We start from the raw sequence: 18,471 nt of genomic DNA on the forward strand, positions 1-18,471 counted from the left end.
CGGACATGTAAGACGACATGTAAAAAAAAAAAAAAAAAAAAAAAAAGGAAGCAAGCATTCATTTTCAGATTCATTTTGCAGAAGGAGAACATGCCTCCTCCAGCCTTCCATTATTGGAATACTTGGTAGCTTCCAAAAATTTGGATATTAAATGGGATTCACTTTGGTTCCCTAACCATTTTTACATCTTCTTGTCATTTTTTTTTACATTGTATAAAAATATCTCACATGCTAATGAAGTTCCTAAGAGAGGCTTGATTCAGGTTAGTGAAGCCTATCTGCTTTCTATGCAAATTTCCTGCCAGCAAAACAACAAGTCTTATCAAAGAGTTCCCATTTGGTAATGGGGCAATAATTCTGATCTAGATGTGCGCGGTATCGCTCCTCTCCTGTGGTGCAGTTTGTTTTCACTCCAGTATGTTCAGTGGAGGTTTCACTTCATTACTGTGTTTTGGTGATTGCATTCATATTTACTATTTGAAGAGCTTGTGAATCCCTTACCGTGAAGAATTCTTTATATAACAGAGATTCATTTTTAAACTTTCTCCGGGGTCTGAATCCTTGTTTTGCACTTAGGTGTTATATCATATACAGTTTAAAGGTCCAGATTAAAACCCTGGCTGGTTGTTTCAACATTCCAGAGCCAACAAGTAATGGTGTCTTCTATGAACTTCAGATTCAACTTTATTGTTATATTTACTCAGTACAACGAAAATCTTATTCTGCGAGTCCTCCAGCAATAAACAAGAATACACAGCAACAGACAAGAATACACACGAATAAACAAAAACACCTCAGGTGTTTGTAAAAAACAAATAGAAGTAAGAGTGCACATGCAAATAAATAAATGATTCAGTGTAAGCTCTGCAGGTATGTGGTCTCAAGATGGCCTTCCATGCTCCAGAAACAAGCTAGCCTGCAGTACTGAGGGGAGGGGCAGTGGATGGGTTGTGCTGAGAAGCCCATTGACGTAAGGGAGAAAACTTTCAGCGTTGTTGTTCAGGCTGCTATACACTTCAAGTGTCTCTTTGTTTGGTAACAGTATGAATAGTTCATGTTGTGGGTGGATTGCATCCTTAATAATGTTATAGGCCCTCCTGACAACTCTGGTGTTAGAGATGCCCTCTGGTGCAGGGAGTTCTGCGATGATTTTACCACCTGCTGTAGAGCATTGTGGGGTCATGCTGTACTGTTCCCAAACCAGACTGTGATGGAGTAGGTGAGGATACTCTCAATCATGCATAGTGCTTGGCATGCCAAACTTCTTCAGCCGGGCTTTCCCCACCAGGTCTGTGATGTTGTAGGTCCAAGTGAGATCCTCAGAGATGTTAATGCCAAGAAATTAAAATGTGGCCACTCTCTCCATCTCAGTCTCTCCAGTGTACAGTGGTGAGTGCTATCCTCTCTTCCTGTGTTTTTCTGGTGTTAAGAAAGAGATTACTGTGCTGCTGACACCACTTCACAAGGCCAGCCACCTCCATCCTGTACGCTGACTCGTCACCCCCAAAGATCAGTCCAATGATGGTGGTATTCTCCACAAATTTAAAAATGTTGGTGTTATGTTGGGAAGCGACACAGTCATGAGTGAAGAGCATGTACAGCTTGGGAGTCGAAATGCATCGTTGTGGGGTTCCTGTATTCATGATTATTGTTTTGGAAATGATGTTCCCCTGCCTGTGTGACTGGGGCCTGCCTATTAAAAATTCCAGGACCCAGTTGCAGAGAGTAGGTGGCACACCTAGAGTGGAAAGCTTGTTGGTGAGCTTGGCTGGTCTCACAGCATTAAAAGCCGAGCTATAATCAATAAACACCAATCGAACGTAACACTCCATGTTCTCTAGGTACATAAGAACTGTATGCAATGCTGTGCTAACTCTGTCCTCTGTCAAATTGTGTGGTCTATGTGCAAACTGTAGGGTGCCCATTGTGTTGGGTATGAATGTCTGAATGTTGCTTATAATGATTCTCTTGAAGCATTTTATCACTATAAGAGTCAATGCAACAGGCCGATAGTCATCGAGACAGTTAGCTTTTCCCTTTTTGGCAGTGGAACAGTGGTGGTTGTTATGTAGCAGGTGGGGATTGTGGCTTGTATAAGGGAGAGGTTAAATATGTCAGCCAGAACATCAGCAAGGGTGAAAGCACAAGCTTTGAGTGCACATCCAGCAATGTTATGTGGGCCGGCTGCCATCTGGGGGTTTATCCTCCTCAGAAACTTTTCTACCTCTGCAGATTATATTGTGAATGGGGGCGATGAATCCTCATTATCCCCCTCCCTGCCCATTGACTCAGTGTTGTGGGCCTCACAGTGGGCATAGAATCTGGAGAGAAATAGCTGTCAGTGGTCAACCCACTACTTCAGTCTCGGTAGCCTGTGATGTTTCCCAATCCGCTCCACATACTCCAAATGTCAACGGTAGTGTAGTATCCTTCCAGTTTAAGTCTATTTCTTTTTGGCTCCTCTGATAATTCTGTGTAGATCGTATTTGGATTTTTTTGTACTCACTGGCACTGCCTGAGGCATATGCCTTGGAACGAGCATGAAGCGTGGAATAGACCTCTGAATTAATGCATGGTTTATTGTTAAGATATGATCAGATGTGTTTGAGGGGCACAATAAACCCAGTTCAAGTGCATTCAACTACTGAACAGTATTCCTCCACATTAACAATGCCATCCTTATTCATAGCAGGTGTCTTAAAAACATTCCAACTGTGCACACTGAAAGCAGTCATGAAGGTCCTGCTCAGATTCGTCTATCCACACTTTAACAGTTTTCTTCACATTGGGAATTTGTTTGAGGAGCTGCCTGTATGCCAGAATGCAGAGATATGATCAGACTGTCCAAAGCAAAGGCAAGGTACAGCCTTATATGCCCCCTTCACATTATTATACACGTGATCCAGTGTGTTAAGGAAGTAACATATTGATGGTATACTGGCATCACAGTCCGTAAGTTACAGTGGTTAAAGTCACCAGCCAGTATAAACACTGCATTAGGGCATTTGTTTTCTTGTGTGTTTACAATCTCATACAATGTCCCCAGTACTGCCATTGGGTTTGCATACGGTGAAATGTAAACATAAAGAATGAAGATGCTCCCTTTGTAAATAAAAGGGTCTTCATTTCAGCATTAGGTACTCTGCAGCACTCGAACAGTGTTCACTAACAGTCTGCACGTTGAGCACCATTGGTTATTAATATAAATGCAAATTTCAACAACTTTGAGTTTGCCAGATGCTGCTTTGCAGTCCCAGCAATGAATCAAGTGAATGTGTAGCTGGACAACTGATTCCGGGATATTGTCCGATAATCAGGTTTCAGTGAAAATCAGTGCACAGCAGTCTCTCACTTCTCGCTGGGATGAGATGTTGGTTCCGAGTTCTAGCAAGCAGAAGGCTGGGGAGAGGTGGTCTGCTGGCCCTAGCTTTTAACTTAACATGTAACCCACTTCTCTTGCCTGGATGCCACTTAGGTCTTTACTTCCTCCAGATGTGTTTTTTACTTGGCCCCGCTACAAGTGGGCCCTCCCCACAGACATTCTGGTGGAGGAAATAGTCCAGGTCCGACAAGTTAAGAATAATATTGTGAGGTTGCGTTTACCAAAATCTAACAACATCTCAGTGCTGATGAGGTATGCACATCCAGAAATTTAAAAACAATTAGGAAGACAAACAAACAAAGATGGTTGCAGGAGGAGCGCCATCATAAGAAGCAAAACATTCAGCACTTACAGTAGCTTTTACTACATCTTCCAAATATAAACCATAAAGTTGAAACAGTTCACTCATCAAATATTTAATGAGGGATGGCATGCTGATTGGATTTTCTTCCTCACAGCTCCAGAGATTGGGTTTAAATACTGTCCACACTGTCTTTGTGGAGTCTGCAATTTATAACAGTGTTCCTCTTACATTCCCAAGACACGAGTTTGATGAAATGGAGCTTTAATTTAGCCCTGAATGAATGAGCATGGGTATATGCTTAAGGCTATCCATGGTTGCTTCATGCCTTATTTTTGTTGTGCTCCCCCACATCTCTGTAAGTGGATTAAACGAGTTTGGACAATGGATGGATATTTTAAGAATGGCGTCCTGTCCAGTGCTGGTCCCTGCCTTGAGAAAAATACTGCAAGGACAGGCTCTGCCTCTATGCCATACTAAACTGGATGAACAATTTAGGAAACAAGGATATTATTTGGGCATAGCTAGTGAGCATTGGTGAGCTATGTCAAGAAATACAATATAACTTTTTTGCTATAGATGATTTCACAGGTGGACACATTCTGAAGTAGAAGTGATTGAAAAATTAAAAGAAAATGAAAAGCATCGAGATGCATGCCGGTAAGCATTATATTGCAATGTATTTGCCACACAAAGGACATGTGTGAAAATTGTGTTTACTTATTATACATTATAAGCAATTTTATATTTTCTAAGCAATTTATTTATTTTATATGTAGTGTTAATGTATTCACAAATACGATAGATAGATAGATAGATAGATAGATAGATAGATAGATAGATAGATAGATAGATACCCTATCTATCTATCATATAAAATTAATAGATTAAAAATGTAAAGATATAGATGGAAAATGTATATAATGCACCTAAAGTGTACATTGTGCATGGTTTGCTAAACTTGTACTTCCTCATATATATTCACTAACTTTACAGTACTTTTAGAATATGCTCTATACTGTACATTAAAGGGAGAGTATTCATGTTTTTTTTTGTTTGTGGACTGAAGATTATGTATTTGGAGTTTACTCCCTGGCCAAAAACCTTAGTAATCTAGACAGAAATGGAATTAGGGCTTTCATGGTTCACAGATGGGAAGATCTGAGGTGAACAAAGTGTTCATATTTGGCTAGTCTGGAAATCTTCCCACTGATACATCTGTCACATCTTTTCAAAAACTTGGCAACACGTTGAAGTAAAGCTTTAAAAACATTCATTATAATGCCTCAGGCATCATTTGCTTATTTATATATTTACTTGGCAGTCCAGAAAGTATATTTGCCTAAGCAAATATGTTTGTTTGTGTGGTCATATACTGTACATATATATAATGTATAGGGCTGCGTCACTGTGCATCTGCAAAGGAATATAAATACTGTGTATGTGTGTGTGTGTAAATATATAGTTTTATACACTTTGTGTGTATATATATACACAGTATATATATATATATATATATATATATATATATATATATATATATATATATATATATATATATATATATATACTGTATATATATTGTAAAAGATAGCCCGGCAACAGACAGACACGACAACGCAGTGTCCAAAACACATACATTTATTCAGCAACTACTATTTAGAATATTTACAAGTATGCAGTCCTTGGTTCTTCTGGCTGCCTCCATTCCTGTCTTGCAAGCTCTGTCTTTCTTCCATCCGACTCCGGCTCCCAGATTGGAGTGAGGCGGCCCCTTTTATCTTGTCCTGGATGTGCTCCAGGTGCCTGACGATGTACTTCCGGCAGCACTCCCCAGTATGGCAGAAGTGCTGCCCTTGCACCTGGAAGCACTCCGGGCATAAGCCATCCCTGGTCTGTCAGCACTTCCTGGTGTCCCAGAAGTGCTGTCCCCCAGGGATCAAGGACTGGCCGAGTGCCCAGGGAATAAGAAGCGCCGCTCTCCTGATTCCTCCTTCCTCCAGGCATCCCAGTGGGGCAGGGTTCCTGGCCGTCTATCACTATATATATACATCCATCCATCCATCCATTGTCTCCCGCTTATCCGAGGTCGGGTCGCGGGGGCAGCAGCTTGAGCAGAGATGCCCAGACTTCCCTCTCCCCGGCCACTTCTTCTAGCTCTTCCGGGTGAATCCCAAGGCGTTCCCAGGCCAGTCGAGAGACATAGTCCCTCCAGCGTGTCCTGGGTCTTCCCCGGGGCCTCCTCCCGGTTAGACGTGCCCGGAACACCTCACCAGGGAGGCGTCCAGGAGGCATCCTGATCAGATGCCCGAGCCACCTCATCTGACTCCTCTCGATGCGGAGGAGCAGCGGCTCTACTCTGAGCCCCTCCCGGATGACTGAGCTTTTCACCCTATCTTTAAGGGAAAGCCCAGACACCCTGCGGAGGAAACTCATTTCAGCCGCTTGTATTCGCGATCTCGTTCTTTCGGGCACTACCCATAGCTCATGACACATACTGTATACACACATATATATGTCACAGTATATAATATCTTCATCAGGAATTACAATAAACTAAACATTAATGCAATATTAATATATACCATATTCTAATATTTGTACTAGTGACTATGCATGAAATAAGTTTCTCCATGAATGAAAATGTCTTTTTGGAAAATACCCTGATTTTTTGCAAGACTAAAAACAACATTTACAGCAACTAATACCATCTGTGTTAATGTATTGTACAGTAGTGGACAAATGAAAGATGTTTTCAACTGACATGAAATGCTAGACTGGTGAGTGTTCTGCTGGAAATGTCCACTTAATCTAATTTTAGCATCATCAAAATGGACTTCTACATTCTGTTGACTTACAGTACTTAATCTTGCAAGTATATGAAATTTTGCCCAAACTTGTGGAGTCACCTCCATAAAGTTATGCAGCTAAAGCTCAAGTGCAAATGAAAAGATATGTTAGGGCACAGGTAAGCCCTCCATAACACTATTTGCATAATTTCAGTTTTTGCAAAAAGTGAAAAGCAAGGAAAGAAAACAGTGCACTACTATGAGGCTGTTTTATATAGTATAATTTAACAAGATATGTTTTTCTTTCTTTCTTTCTTTCTTTCTTTCTTTCTTTCTTTCTTTCTTTCTTTCTTTCTTTCTTTCTTTAGCAACTATCCTCAGTTACTTCCATGTTGTTATGATTAAATTAATATTGTTAAAGATTAAAGAAATGCTTTATACTTTATGCTTTATACTCCTACTTGCTTAAGTTAAATGTTTAAACATAGTTTTTAAACTCCATCAGAAGCTTCTTTCTCACCCAGAAAATTCCAGAGTTAAGCACACATTTGTATGTACTCCCCAAGTTGGCAGCATTCACATTTACCAGCCTAAAATAACCATAGGGAGAAAGTCAAGGAACTTGTAAACGATTTCATGAGTACTGCTGATGTTTGAATTTGCTCTGTTTTGTTATTTGTTTTTTCTCTATGCCATTTTGATTTTATTTCATTCTGGCAGAATATTGTTTAATGCAGGGGAACAACCAGGTTGTTTTAAACTGCTATAGTCATCAACAGTAACAGCAACTGTTGTGCATTCATTGATCATCTTGAATGAGTGCATCATGTAGCCACCAGTGTCTGACACCTCTGTTGCAGAGCCCCTAAACTCTAATTCTGCAGTCCAAGTTGCTACCTATTTGTAGGCAGGTGGTCATGTCTAAGAGTATTGTTACCCTGGGCATCCCAAAAGTGCTCTGTAGGGTTTAAGGACAGGAGAGAAGGCAGGCCAAGGCACCATCTACAAAGCAGCATTCCTCAGGACGTTTTGTGACCACAGCCGCTGTGTGAAACCCAGCCCTGTCCTTCTGTATGGTCAGATTGTGTATTTGTGAGCAGAGGGCTTCTGAAAAGTTGTCTTGTTCTCAACCCAGCAGCATGGAGCCAATCCTGTCACTGACTTGGGCATTGTATCTGTCAGCAGTTACAGCAGCAGTATGAGATCTGAAATGATCTGTCAGATGGACCACTCTGACATGTTAGTACTGTTTTGGTATGTCCAGTCAAAGACAGCAAGATCTTGAACATATTCTGTCCTGGTGGTCTGGTGGTACCTTGCCTACATGGTGTATTCGCCCACTTATAAAACATGGCATCAGTACTTGCTGCATCCTAGTACTAGGATGACTAATAAAAACTTGTATAGTCATGCTTGTTTTGATACTTTGAATATTTGGCTTTTTGCTTTATTTTTTGACTAAGATGTTTTGTTTTTGTTTCCTTATCTTTTCCAATTTTGCCTCAAACATTTGCTTTGTTTTTGACTGTTTGTTTCATCTAAACTCTCCTTTTTAGAATATGTCTGCCTTCAGCCTTCAAGTGTAAAAGAGTGCTGTTTTACACAATGTAGTAGAATCACAAAGACTAATTTGAGACACACATAATACTATCAGTTGGAAATTGAAAAACTTCAGAATGTAGTATGAAGAAGTTGGGATCTGATAATGTTTCCTGCTACGTTATTACTGTACCCAAAACTCGCACAAGTCTTAGGTTTATCCAGTCAAGCACTCCAGACCCTCACTTAATCCATTCCTGCATGTCTACCTGATCCCTGTTCTTCTGTTGAAGGTGGAAAACCGTGAGTGTGAATGGGGCCATGAACAACATGTGATTATAACTGTAGTCATTATTTTTTTTCCCCTTGGCTGGAATGGAAGTAGCACCTTATACCAGAACCCATCCCATGTTCCTATACTCTTTAAATACTTAACATTTCTAAATACAAGTCACTCACAAACTTTTACATGGCCTCATATGAATGTGTTATAATTAATTCAGTTGAGTTAATTTCAGGGTTGCCTTTATGTGGCCTCTGTAATGTTTCATTAGCACATGCAGGCAGATCAGGGGGACTATCAGGAATGAAAAAAGGGCCTGACCTGGGAAGTGACTCGGTCAGATTTTCCAGGGAGGTTGACTTTGGCTTTGCTCACAAATGTCAGCTTTGGGCTACTGTATATGTTTGACAGAAGACCATGTGCCCATCTCAACACCACTAACTGTGTTACTGACCTCAAACTGAGTACTAGGGTGTTGTACCATGTTAGCCATTATGGATGTAGTGAGAAGTAAAGAAAAATGAAACCTTTTATAGGCTAACTAAAAAGATTACAATATGTAAGCTTTCAAGGCAACTCAGGCCCCTTACATATTTCCTGAAGAAGGGGCCTGAGTTGCCTCGAAAGCTTGAATATCGTAATCTTTTTAGTAAGCTAATAAAAGGTGTCATTTTATTTGACTTCTCACTATGACCATAAACTTGTAATTTTTTATACGTCACCCTCGAACTCTAATTAGGGACTCTCAGCACTGTAGATTACGATGTCAATATACAGTACTTTTGAAGTTATTGTTGTATTTTTACCATCTTCACTGCCATTTTGGATAGGAATACCAGGTGCCCAGGGCCACTCTTGCGTCTCTATGGGAAAATCTTTGGAGGTGATGACCTGAAACCAATCACTCGATGGTGTTAAAAGTCACTCAGAAGGGCCATGTGCTTAACTGAGCTGACAGATTCCTAAACAAATTTACATTTAGTTCCTAGATTCAGTGGGTTTTTTTTTTTGTCGCTTGCCTGATCTTTGACTATGACTTTAGTTTGCATTCATGACTTGCCGGCCAACTGTTAGTATTCTCTGTTCCAGTCCTTGTTTTGGAATATTTGGTCACGTCTCTTCTCCTGGTCACACTCTTAAAACCCTCACTAGTATTCCTAGCAGAACAACAACTTAGTTATGTGCTCCAATTACTAACTTTATTTAGGTGAAGAAGCTTTTCCAGTTTCCTGTTTGTAACCTCTGCTGTTTCCTTTGAGTATATGTTTCAATATTTGTAAATACCTTTGGAAATCACTAATGCCTGGATTCCTTCTCCATTTAGCCTCCAAGTTTGACTTCACTGCCCTTGGTCTTTCATAGCAGGCTGCACTTGCTTTTCTCAGTTATGGGTTTAGACTCCACCACATGCTGAGGCCTCTATTTATATACAGTAAATATAATTCCATTGGCTAAAAAATTAACTGTGCTGCACTAAATAGGAAAAATAGCCTTCTATATGAGCTATGTTACAGCATTGTGCTATTTAGCCTTTGCAAAAAAACAGAGTTTAATGCTTGCTGAATCAATTGTTGTCTTTAGATCTTTGTATTTTTGCCTCTCTGACTCTTGTGCTATATACAGTATTTTTGGATATCCTTTTCTGATTAAGGTACCTCACAGTATTTTCAAACACTTTTTTTTCTTACAGCTCTTCATGTCTTCTGTGAAAAATAAATTATTGTATGTTATTTTTAAGATATTTTCTTACTATAACTTCTGTTCATGTCATAGTTACAGCATCTGGATTTTTCTATTAAAAACTGATCTTGTCAACAAGACTCATTCAACCAAGCAAGCATAGCATGCTGCTAAGTTTTTAACTTCAGGAAGCAGCCTTGCAGCACTGTGTTCCATGTCTTAAAGCTGACATCAGTTACAAGAACGACTTTACACCTGGCCATCTATGCTCAGGCTTGGTACTTTGTATTGCATTTACAAGAAATCAACATAACACACCAAATGCAGCATCACTAAGCAGAACATTGGAGTAATATTAAGTCATTTATATTCAATATATCTTTAATACAGAGCTTAACATATTATTAATATGTTTAATTGTTCCAATAAAAGCTTCTGCTTTCAAATTTTACAAAAATAATGAAATACGATTATATTGAAAAGGTTAAACTTATATCACCTACAGGCTTTGTCAGAACATAGTTCTTATCTTCCACAGAATACCTTACTCTCACCCTATAAACTTTGCAGAATTCTTTTTTGATGCTGATATAGAAAAAGCTGCTGTTCAAACAATCACTCAACAGTACAGCAAAAGAAGGTAACTCAATTGCCAATTGATGGTCTACGAAGTCAGCAAAATATGCAGTGTTCCCACAATACAATTCACACTGGAAGCGACTAGGGGTTTTGCAGAGTCGGGAAAATCAACTTAGGAAAAGTCACAAACAGGGAATAATTTTTTAAGTATATCAAAACGGAGATTTCCCTACATGAGACCGCACTCCTGTGCTGTTCAATTCTCTAACAATTTTGAGCCTTCAACAACTGCCAAAAAGAGCTTCCTAAAAATATTCCTGGAAAGAGCAGGTTGCTCTTTTACTCACAGATGTCGTTTAAAAAGTCAACTTACATAAAGTGCAAATGCATCTTCTAAAGAAAACACCTGTGTTACAAGCAAAATCTAACTGTTTCAGTCCAAACCAGACCATTCACAAACATTGACTTAAAAAAAATATTTTACCAAGGTGCTATTAGATAGCAACCTGTTACCACCAGAATAGTGAGGAAGTGGAGCCTAGAGGCTGAAATGCTATTGAATGACTGCTTCAAAATGACAGACTGAGAAATGATGTGCATGTCACCTGAAGACAGCACTGTGGGACTCTGTCACTGTATCACAGACTATATTAACTTCTTCATCAAAACAGTGGTACACACAAAGACAGTGTGTTGCTTTTCAAACAACAAGCCCTGGATTACTAAGGAGCTAAAAGGTCTCCTGAATGAGAAAAAGAGAACATTCAAATCTGGTGACAAAGAGGCTCTGGAGGATGTACAGTGTGTGCTAAAGAAAAAACTGAGTGAAGGAAAGGAAGCTTGCAAACTAAAATAAAAAAACTCATGTAATGGGTATAATTACTGGACTCAGGCAATCTAGAGCTCAGGTGCTAGAAGGGGATATGGACAAAGCTAACACCCTAAAACAATTTTTAAATACATTTTTCATCCCACTTCCACCTTCTTCCAATGACCAGTCTCACCACACCATTCCTACTACATCAACAGCTTCTACCACGTCAACTGGAATGGCCAGTGACAAGTTCACCTCTGACCATCAGTACGGACTGTCTATAACTGAAGACCAAGTAAGGAGACAACTGATGAAGCTACACACAGGAAAGGCTGCAGGACCAGATGGAGTCATTCTTCAAGTTCTTAAAACCTGTGATGATCAACTTTGTGATGTCTTCTTGTAACAACGGCACACTCGCTCGGATAGCGTCAAGTTACGCGCTCTGGCTGAGCTGGAGCAAAGTTCAGTCTCGGCTATGTCAAACAGTTCTTACCCTTTTGTTCCTTACCCGTCCTCCACTCGAGCTCCCCAGTCAATGGTAAAAACAAATAAGTTGGTCAAAAATGAAACTGCAGTATGTGAAAAAATGAATTAATTGGAAAATGATGAACTTAGGGTTAGGGTTAGGTGAGGGAACTTTACCAGACACTGAATATCAAACAGACACCCAAAGATTTTTTTGGAGCCATCCAAAATTACATGACCAAAGTAATCCAAATTAAAAGGTGCATTTTTGGGGTTTTAATTATATTTTATTATGGCCTTTCATTTCTTGATGGGTATTTTACAAAAATCAATAACCTTTGATTTGTCAGAATCATGTGCAGTAAAGCTGGTTGGGAGAGGGGAGTTTACTAATATCTCTTCCATCACTTCATTTTACTTGAATGTGTTTTAATCCTTTCATATACACTGTACAGTATATATCAAACTTTTCACATAAAGAACATCAGACTGCATTAAATGTATGACTTGTGCACCACCAATTTACGATTACTATTATTTAAGAGAATAAGATGAAGGATCTTACCCTTGGGTTTTATTCATTCAAAACCTTTAGTTGGCAAAAGTTTTACCCTTAGTGTTTTCTTATGTTGAGAATGTAAAGGTAAAGAAAAGGCAACTCTTGCTTTTAATGATATAGAAATTTTAATAAAAAAGTACTATTCATTTTTTTAATTAAATTTTAAAAATAAAGAAATTCTGATATACAAATACAGAAATCGTTTACTGATGTTTAAATGCATTTCACTCTTATAATTGAGTTCATTATAATATTAATTATATCAACAAAAGAAAAAATGAGGAGGTATATAAAATATCTGGAAATTGTTCATATGTTATGTGACCATTTAATTAAAAGAAATGAGTCCATCTTACAGCAAATATTAATTTTAATTGTATTTTAGCATACATTTTCATGGCATGTAAAGGGTTCTTATTAAGTTTTTCTAAGGAAATGCTGTATGTTTAGCTATAGAGTACCTGTAAATAGTTGCATGGAAATTCAAAGACCTTTTAGGTTCTGGTAGTGATAAATGTAATAAGTAATCATGAAATGTAATTAAAATGATATTTTTAGATCAGAATTACAGTATTTCTCGGATGAAATTTCAAGAGTGGTGGTAAGCTATTAGAATATGAGTAATAATTTCACTAAATATGGTAAATTTAAGAGCAGAACAACATTTTTGACATTATTTATGATGAATTATAATAATAAACTGTAAAAATATTAAAGTATACAAAGGCCCCCTTTTTACTTGTGTCTGATATACTCATGAGTTTTTATTAGTAAATAAACAAAAAAAAGCTGATTTTACTATTAGAAAGTCAATTAGCTGTTATTTTTTTATTGTATGTAAACAAATGACTCAGAAACTATAAAGGGGGAATCCAGGGTGCTGCTGTAACCTAGGGGGGCTGGCATCTAGTGCTCCAGGAGAGACAATAGCTGCCCTTCAAGGTTGAGGGCATCCTGGCCAGGCAAAGTTCCAGGCCGTCCCTCACAAAATATTTTTTTAATACAAAACATAAATAAAATTAAATAATAAACAGAAATACAGAAGGGACTCGACCCATTATGCTGCTGTTTTACAGTCAAACATCTACTCTTTTCTGCAACCACAATTATGGCAAGTATTTTCCGCAAAGTCTAAAATGAAAATTATAAAATGAAAATGCAACTTCTGTTTTGCTATTTCATTTTCAAAGTCTGCATGCAAGAATGCTGAAAAAATTTAAATTAAAATGAAACAACCCCATTTGTAATTTCATTTTCTGCCTCAACTTCAATGAAGTTACAAAAATGAAAAGTAAAACACAAATAAGCACTGGTGCCACCTGCTGCTCATTGAATTCTCATTTTCCATTTTGCATTGACATTTTCAAGTTCTCAACATGCAAACAGCGAGGGTCAATGGGCGAGGCTTGGCGATTTTCCACAGTTTTTTGTCCTTCGGAGCTGTACAGCCTCTTCGATCGATAAACTATCATACTTCTCACTTCGACAGTGTTTAATTCACGTGATTTTGATCTTTTCACCCCAGGTACTGCGAGCTTGACAGCAAAATTGTCTCACAAAATCCAAAGACCACTCGTAATTGTAATTACAGTGTGCAGTTTAATTACAATATTTAACATGACAGAAATTAGCCTTTATTACATCATAGTTAACATTTATTTACACTGAAGTGGAAACGGAACGCTTTGTATTTCTGTAGTATTATATTGTACTGTTGGCATGGAGTACCGCAATGGCATTAACGTCTTTGAGGGGGCTTGCTGTCCTTAAAAGGCAAATATGCACAGTCACACGGACTTTTCAAACTAGTGCAGCAAAAGGCAAGCAGTCCTAGATGAGCTAATCATCGCCTTCGGCTATCTGGCTCAGTGTATTATTTACTGTTAGGGAAACTGAAGGACCCCACCTTAAATACCACTGAGGCCTCAATCTATAAGTGATCACTATTCACACATTTTAATTAGAATGCACTCTGATTTTTATACCACCTAGAAAAAAATACATGATAAAAACTTCTTTGACAGACTAAAGAATAGGATTTATTCTGAATGAAATGGATAGAGCAAATTCAGTAATTATTTTCCACATGCTAGACATATTCTTACAAGTTTGTTTTCCTTTGCCCAAAAGTAGACTGACTTTAATAGTTAAATATTATTTTTTACAATACATGTGTGATCTGTGAAGTTAAAATAAAAGAAAGCATTTAGACACTGTCACTGCAATATGCCAACATCAAGACTGATGGCAGCAAATAGAGCATTTCTGCTTCATTTTAATACTTTTTTATTGCTGAAATTTATGTTGCAGCACTGTATAAAAAACGTATTACAACCAAAAGCTTTGAGAAATCAAGTGCCATCATGAACATAACCAATGGAATGTGTATAAAGTAGTACTGTACCTGTGAAATGGAGAAAGAAGAAAGTCCAGACATGAAGCACGTGGGTACTAACCTGTGCCATTTTAGAGAGCTGCGTCCAGTCCTCCTTGTTATAACCGCACATTATGCTGGCAATGAGAATCTAAAAGAGAGCAAAGGTAAATAAAAGTGACTGATTTGATTTACAGTGCTAGGCCTTATGAAATCAAGCAGAAGTCGATTTTCAGGTGAAAAATGTTTACAATTTCACTCTTGTTTCAACACATTCCAAAATGGATCTGAAAGCCATTATCTTGTGCTTAAAAAGGGCAGGCTCATCCTTCCTCACCCGCAGTCACAAAATCAATATTTATAATTTACAGGATCAAGACAAATCCACTGGTGTGCAAGCATTATTAAAACAATAAAAACATCAAAGTGATGGTATTAGTTAAGAGCCCTTGTGGTACACTTGGATTAGAAGGTATTTTTTTTTATTTTATTCTTCTCCCCAAATACCCTATAAAATCAGATTGTCATAAGAAATATGCAACTTGCTGCTTAATGCTGTCTGGCCTCAAATAACTGCAGTTTACATTGTATACTGGAAAAAAGACTTTTTGTGTGTTAATGTGTGAGTTACTGTGGTTTAAGCCACTGCTTACAATTAGGGGTGAGATAAAAGTCACTAATGAGCTTCAACATCCATTGTGCATTAAAGGCAACTGAGACACTATAATCCGTTTGATGGGCATCATGCTTGGAGCAACAGGAGAGACGGAAAAAAAACACACTGTGGCATTCACAACATTACAGTCAACATTCCCACTGTTTATATTGGAAATGAATTATTTCTTGATTGCAGCTTTTCATTAACTTCTCTGCTCATGTCAAATGTAGACTTCCATCTAATCAGGTAGCCTGCAGTTCAACGTCAGATAAGAAATGAACAAGCCTGAAAGTACAGACTGAATAGATCTCAAGCCCTGAATTGCATCCGGAATTAGTGGCCGATATTACATACATTTATTTAATGGATTTGGAAATGTTTGCTATTAAGTGTAATACTCCACAAAAATAAGCACAAACCCCATTACCTTGTTTCTGTTTTCCTTTTTTTTTTTTTTTTCGGCTAAAGGTCATAGTGCTTCAAGCAGCATTATGACCCTGCTCTATTTGTCAGCAGTCAGGACTGGCCTTCTAACCTCCTTTCATTCCTTGCAACTAAGAGGCATAGCCATGTCAGATTGGCTGCATTTTTTGAGAGGTATGAAAAAATGATGAATGGAAGATTAATTGGTGAAGTGCCTGCCATTTTGATGTTCAGTGTGTGTGGAGAGCACCAAGGAAGCTGCTGCAGTGATACTGAGGAGGGACAATGAGAGGAAGTCCTTCTTATGTGCACGGCAGCAAGGAGGAGCCATGAATTTATTTTTAAGGATGAGAGCTTGCTTCCTTCTTTATCTGGTTTCACACTTTATTTACTGTATTTTTGCATTGATTAGATTAGAATACAGCTGATATACAGTGGATTAAGAAAGTATTCTGACCCCTTCACTTTTTCCACATTTTGCTATGTTGCAATTTTGTATTAAAATCAAATACATTAATATTCCCTCATCAATCAACACTCAATAACTCTGAATGATCTGCATATTTATTGTATTACAAACTGAAATATCACCATGACAAAAGATCTCAGACCCTTTGCTCAGTACTTAGTTGAAACCCTTTTGGCAGCGATTACAGCTGGGAGTCCTCTTGGGTATGACATGACAAGCTTCGGACACCTGGATTTGGGAATGTTTCTGCCATTCTTGTCTGCAGATCCCCTCAAGCTCTGTCAGGTTAGATGGAGATCACCGGTGGATAGCTATTTTCAGATCTCTCCAGAGATGTTTGATTGGTTTCAAGTCCAGGCTCTGCCTGGTCACCTCAAGTACATTCATAGAGTTGACTGTAAGACACCCCTGTGTTGTCTTTACTTTGTGCTTAACGAAATTTTTCCTGCTGGAAGGCAAACCTTCATTCCAGCCTGAGGACTAGAGCTCTCTGCACTAGGTTTTCATTAAGGATTGCTCTGTACTTTGCTCCATTCAGCTTTCCGTCAACCTTGTCTAGTCACTCAGTTGCTGCTACTGAAAAACAACCTGCAGCCAAGTTCCACATCTGGAATGGTATTGCACAGGTGATGAGTGGTACTTAAATTCCGATGCAAATTTTTATTTACTTGGACCAAAGAATCTTGTTTCCCATTATATGAGAGTCCTTTAGGTGCCTTTTTTATAAACTCCAAATGAGTCTACTTGTGTCTTTTACTGAGTAGAGGCTTCTGTTTGTCCACTCTGTAATAAAGCCTAGATCATTGTTTTGCATGGTGCTTGTCCTTCTGGATGTTTCTCCCATCTCCACGAGGTTAACTGGAGTGACCATCAGGATCTTTTTTACCTCTGTTACACTTGCCATGGACCCTTCTTCCACAGTTTTGATTTGGCCAGCTTTGGGAAGAGTCATGGTTGTCCAAAATTCTTTAATTTAAGAATTGTGAAGACAACTGTGCCCTTGGGAATCTTTAATGCTACAAGATGTGTTGGAGCCTTCTCCAGATCTGGGCCTCAACAAAATCCTGTCTTTAAGCTCTTCAGGCAATTCTTTCAACAGCTCTAATAAGCACTGTCAACTGTGGAACCTTCTATAAATACTGTAGATGTGTGCCTTTATTAGTGAGGTCTAGTCAATTGAATTTATCACAAGTGCTGAACAACGTGTAGAAACATCTCAATGATGATCTGTACAATGGGATGCACCTGAGACAAAAGTGTCATAGCAATGGGTCCCATATACTTGTGTCAATGGGATATTTCAGTTTTTTGTTTTTAATAAATAACGATTAATCGCAGACAATCACAACAATCACATTGTTATGTACAAAATTCAATAATGAACTCAAAACTAGTGTATTTGGTTTCCAAACACTTTAAACAAATAAGGTGCTTTTTAACAGCAGTATTCCCTTTAAATAGTAGCAGTTAAAAGATTTCTTGTAAATCTCAACTTAAACATTAATGTAATCAAATCTAATATAAAACCAAAGTTATTTGCCATTGCCAGGGCATTAACATTTTAGCTAGTTTGTAATAGAAAAACAAGTCACCCTCAGAGTCCAGAGCCACGATCACATTAGAAAAGGCACCTTCCAAGCAACAGCAAGTCAGTCAGTCATCATCCAAGCTGCTATATCCTAACACAGGGTCACGGGGGTCTGCTGAAACCAATCCCAGCCAGTACAGGGCGCAAGGCACACACACACACATACCCACCCACACACCAAGCACACACTAGGGACAATTTAGGATCGCCAATGCACCCAACCTGCATGTCTTTGGACTGCGGGAGGAAACCGGAGCACCTGGAGGAAACCCACGCAGGCACGGGGAGAACATGAAAACTCCACACAGGAAGGACCTGGGAAGTGAACCCAGGCAACAGCAAATTAACATTTCTAAATCAGTTTTCTTTTTTTATCTGAACAGATACCAGCAGAAACATTTTCTTTTATCTGGGGGCAGCATAAACAGTCAATGTTCAGTAGCAACTCTTTGAGGGCTAATATTTTTTCCAAAAAACTCAGTTTTCTGAAAAGCGCACAAAACAATGGTTTCACACATAAATCAATATAAAACGTCTGTTTGCACGGTGGGCTGGCTGCCTGGCT

The 18,471-nt window shown here is 38.6% G+C and overlaps 1 protein-coding gene across 2 annotated transcripts in view; it reads right to left on the reverse strand.

Moving 5' to 3' along the window:
• LOC114658374 (dihydropyrimidine dehydrogenase [NADP(+)]-like) overlaps positions 1 to 18,471 on the reverse strand; it is a 1,245,381-nt gene that overhangs the window by 338,434 nt on the left and 888,476 nt on the right. For both annotated transcript variants that reach the window (XM_028810459.2, XM_051933021.1), the window contains one exon: positions 14,851 to 14,919. In XM_028810459.2, coding sequence (XP_028666292.2) covers positions 14,851 to 14,919 — 69 coding nt within the window. The remainder of the gene's footprint in view (positions 1 to 14,850; positions 14,920 to 18,471) is intronic.

The sequence above is a fragment of the Erpetoichthys calabaricus genome, chromosome 10 (assembly GCF_900747795.2).
Source record: "Erpetoichthys calabaricus chromosome 10, fErpCal1.3, whole genome shotgun sequence".
Classification (NCBI taxonomy): domain Eukaryota; kingdom Metazoa; phylum Chordata; class Cladistia; order Polypteriformes; family Polypteridae; genus Erpetoichthys; species Erpetoichthys calabaricus.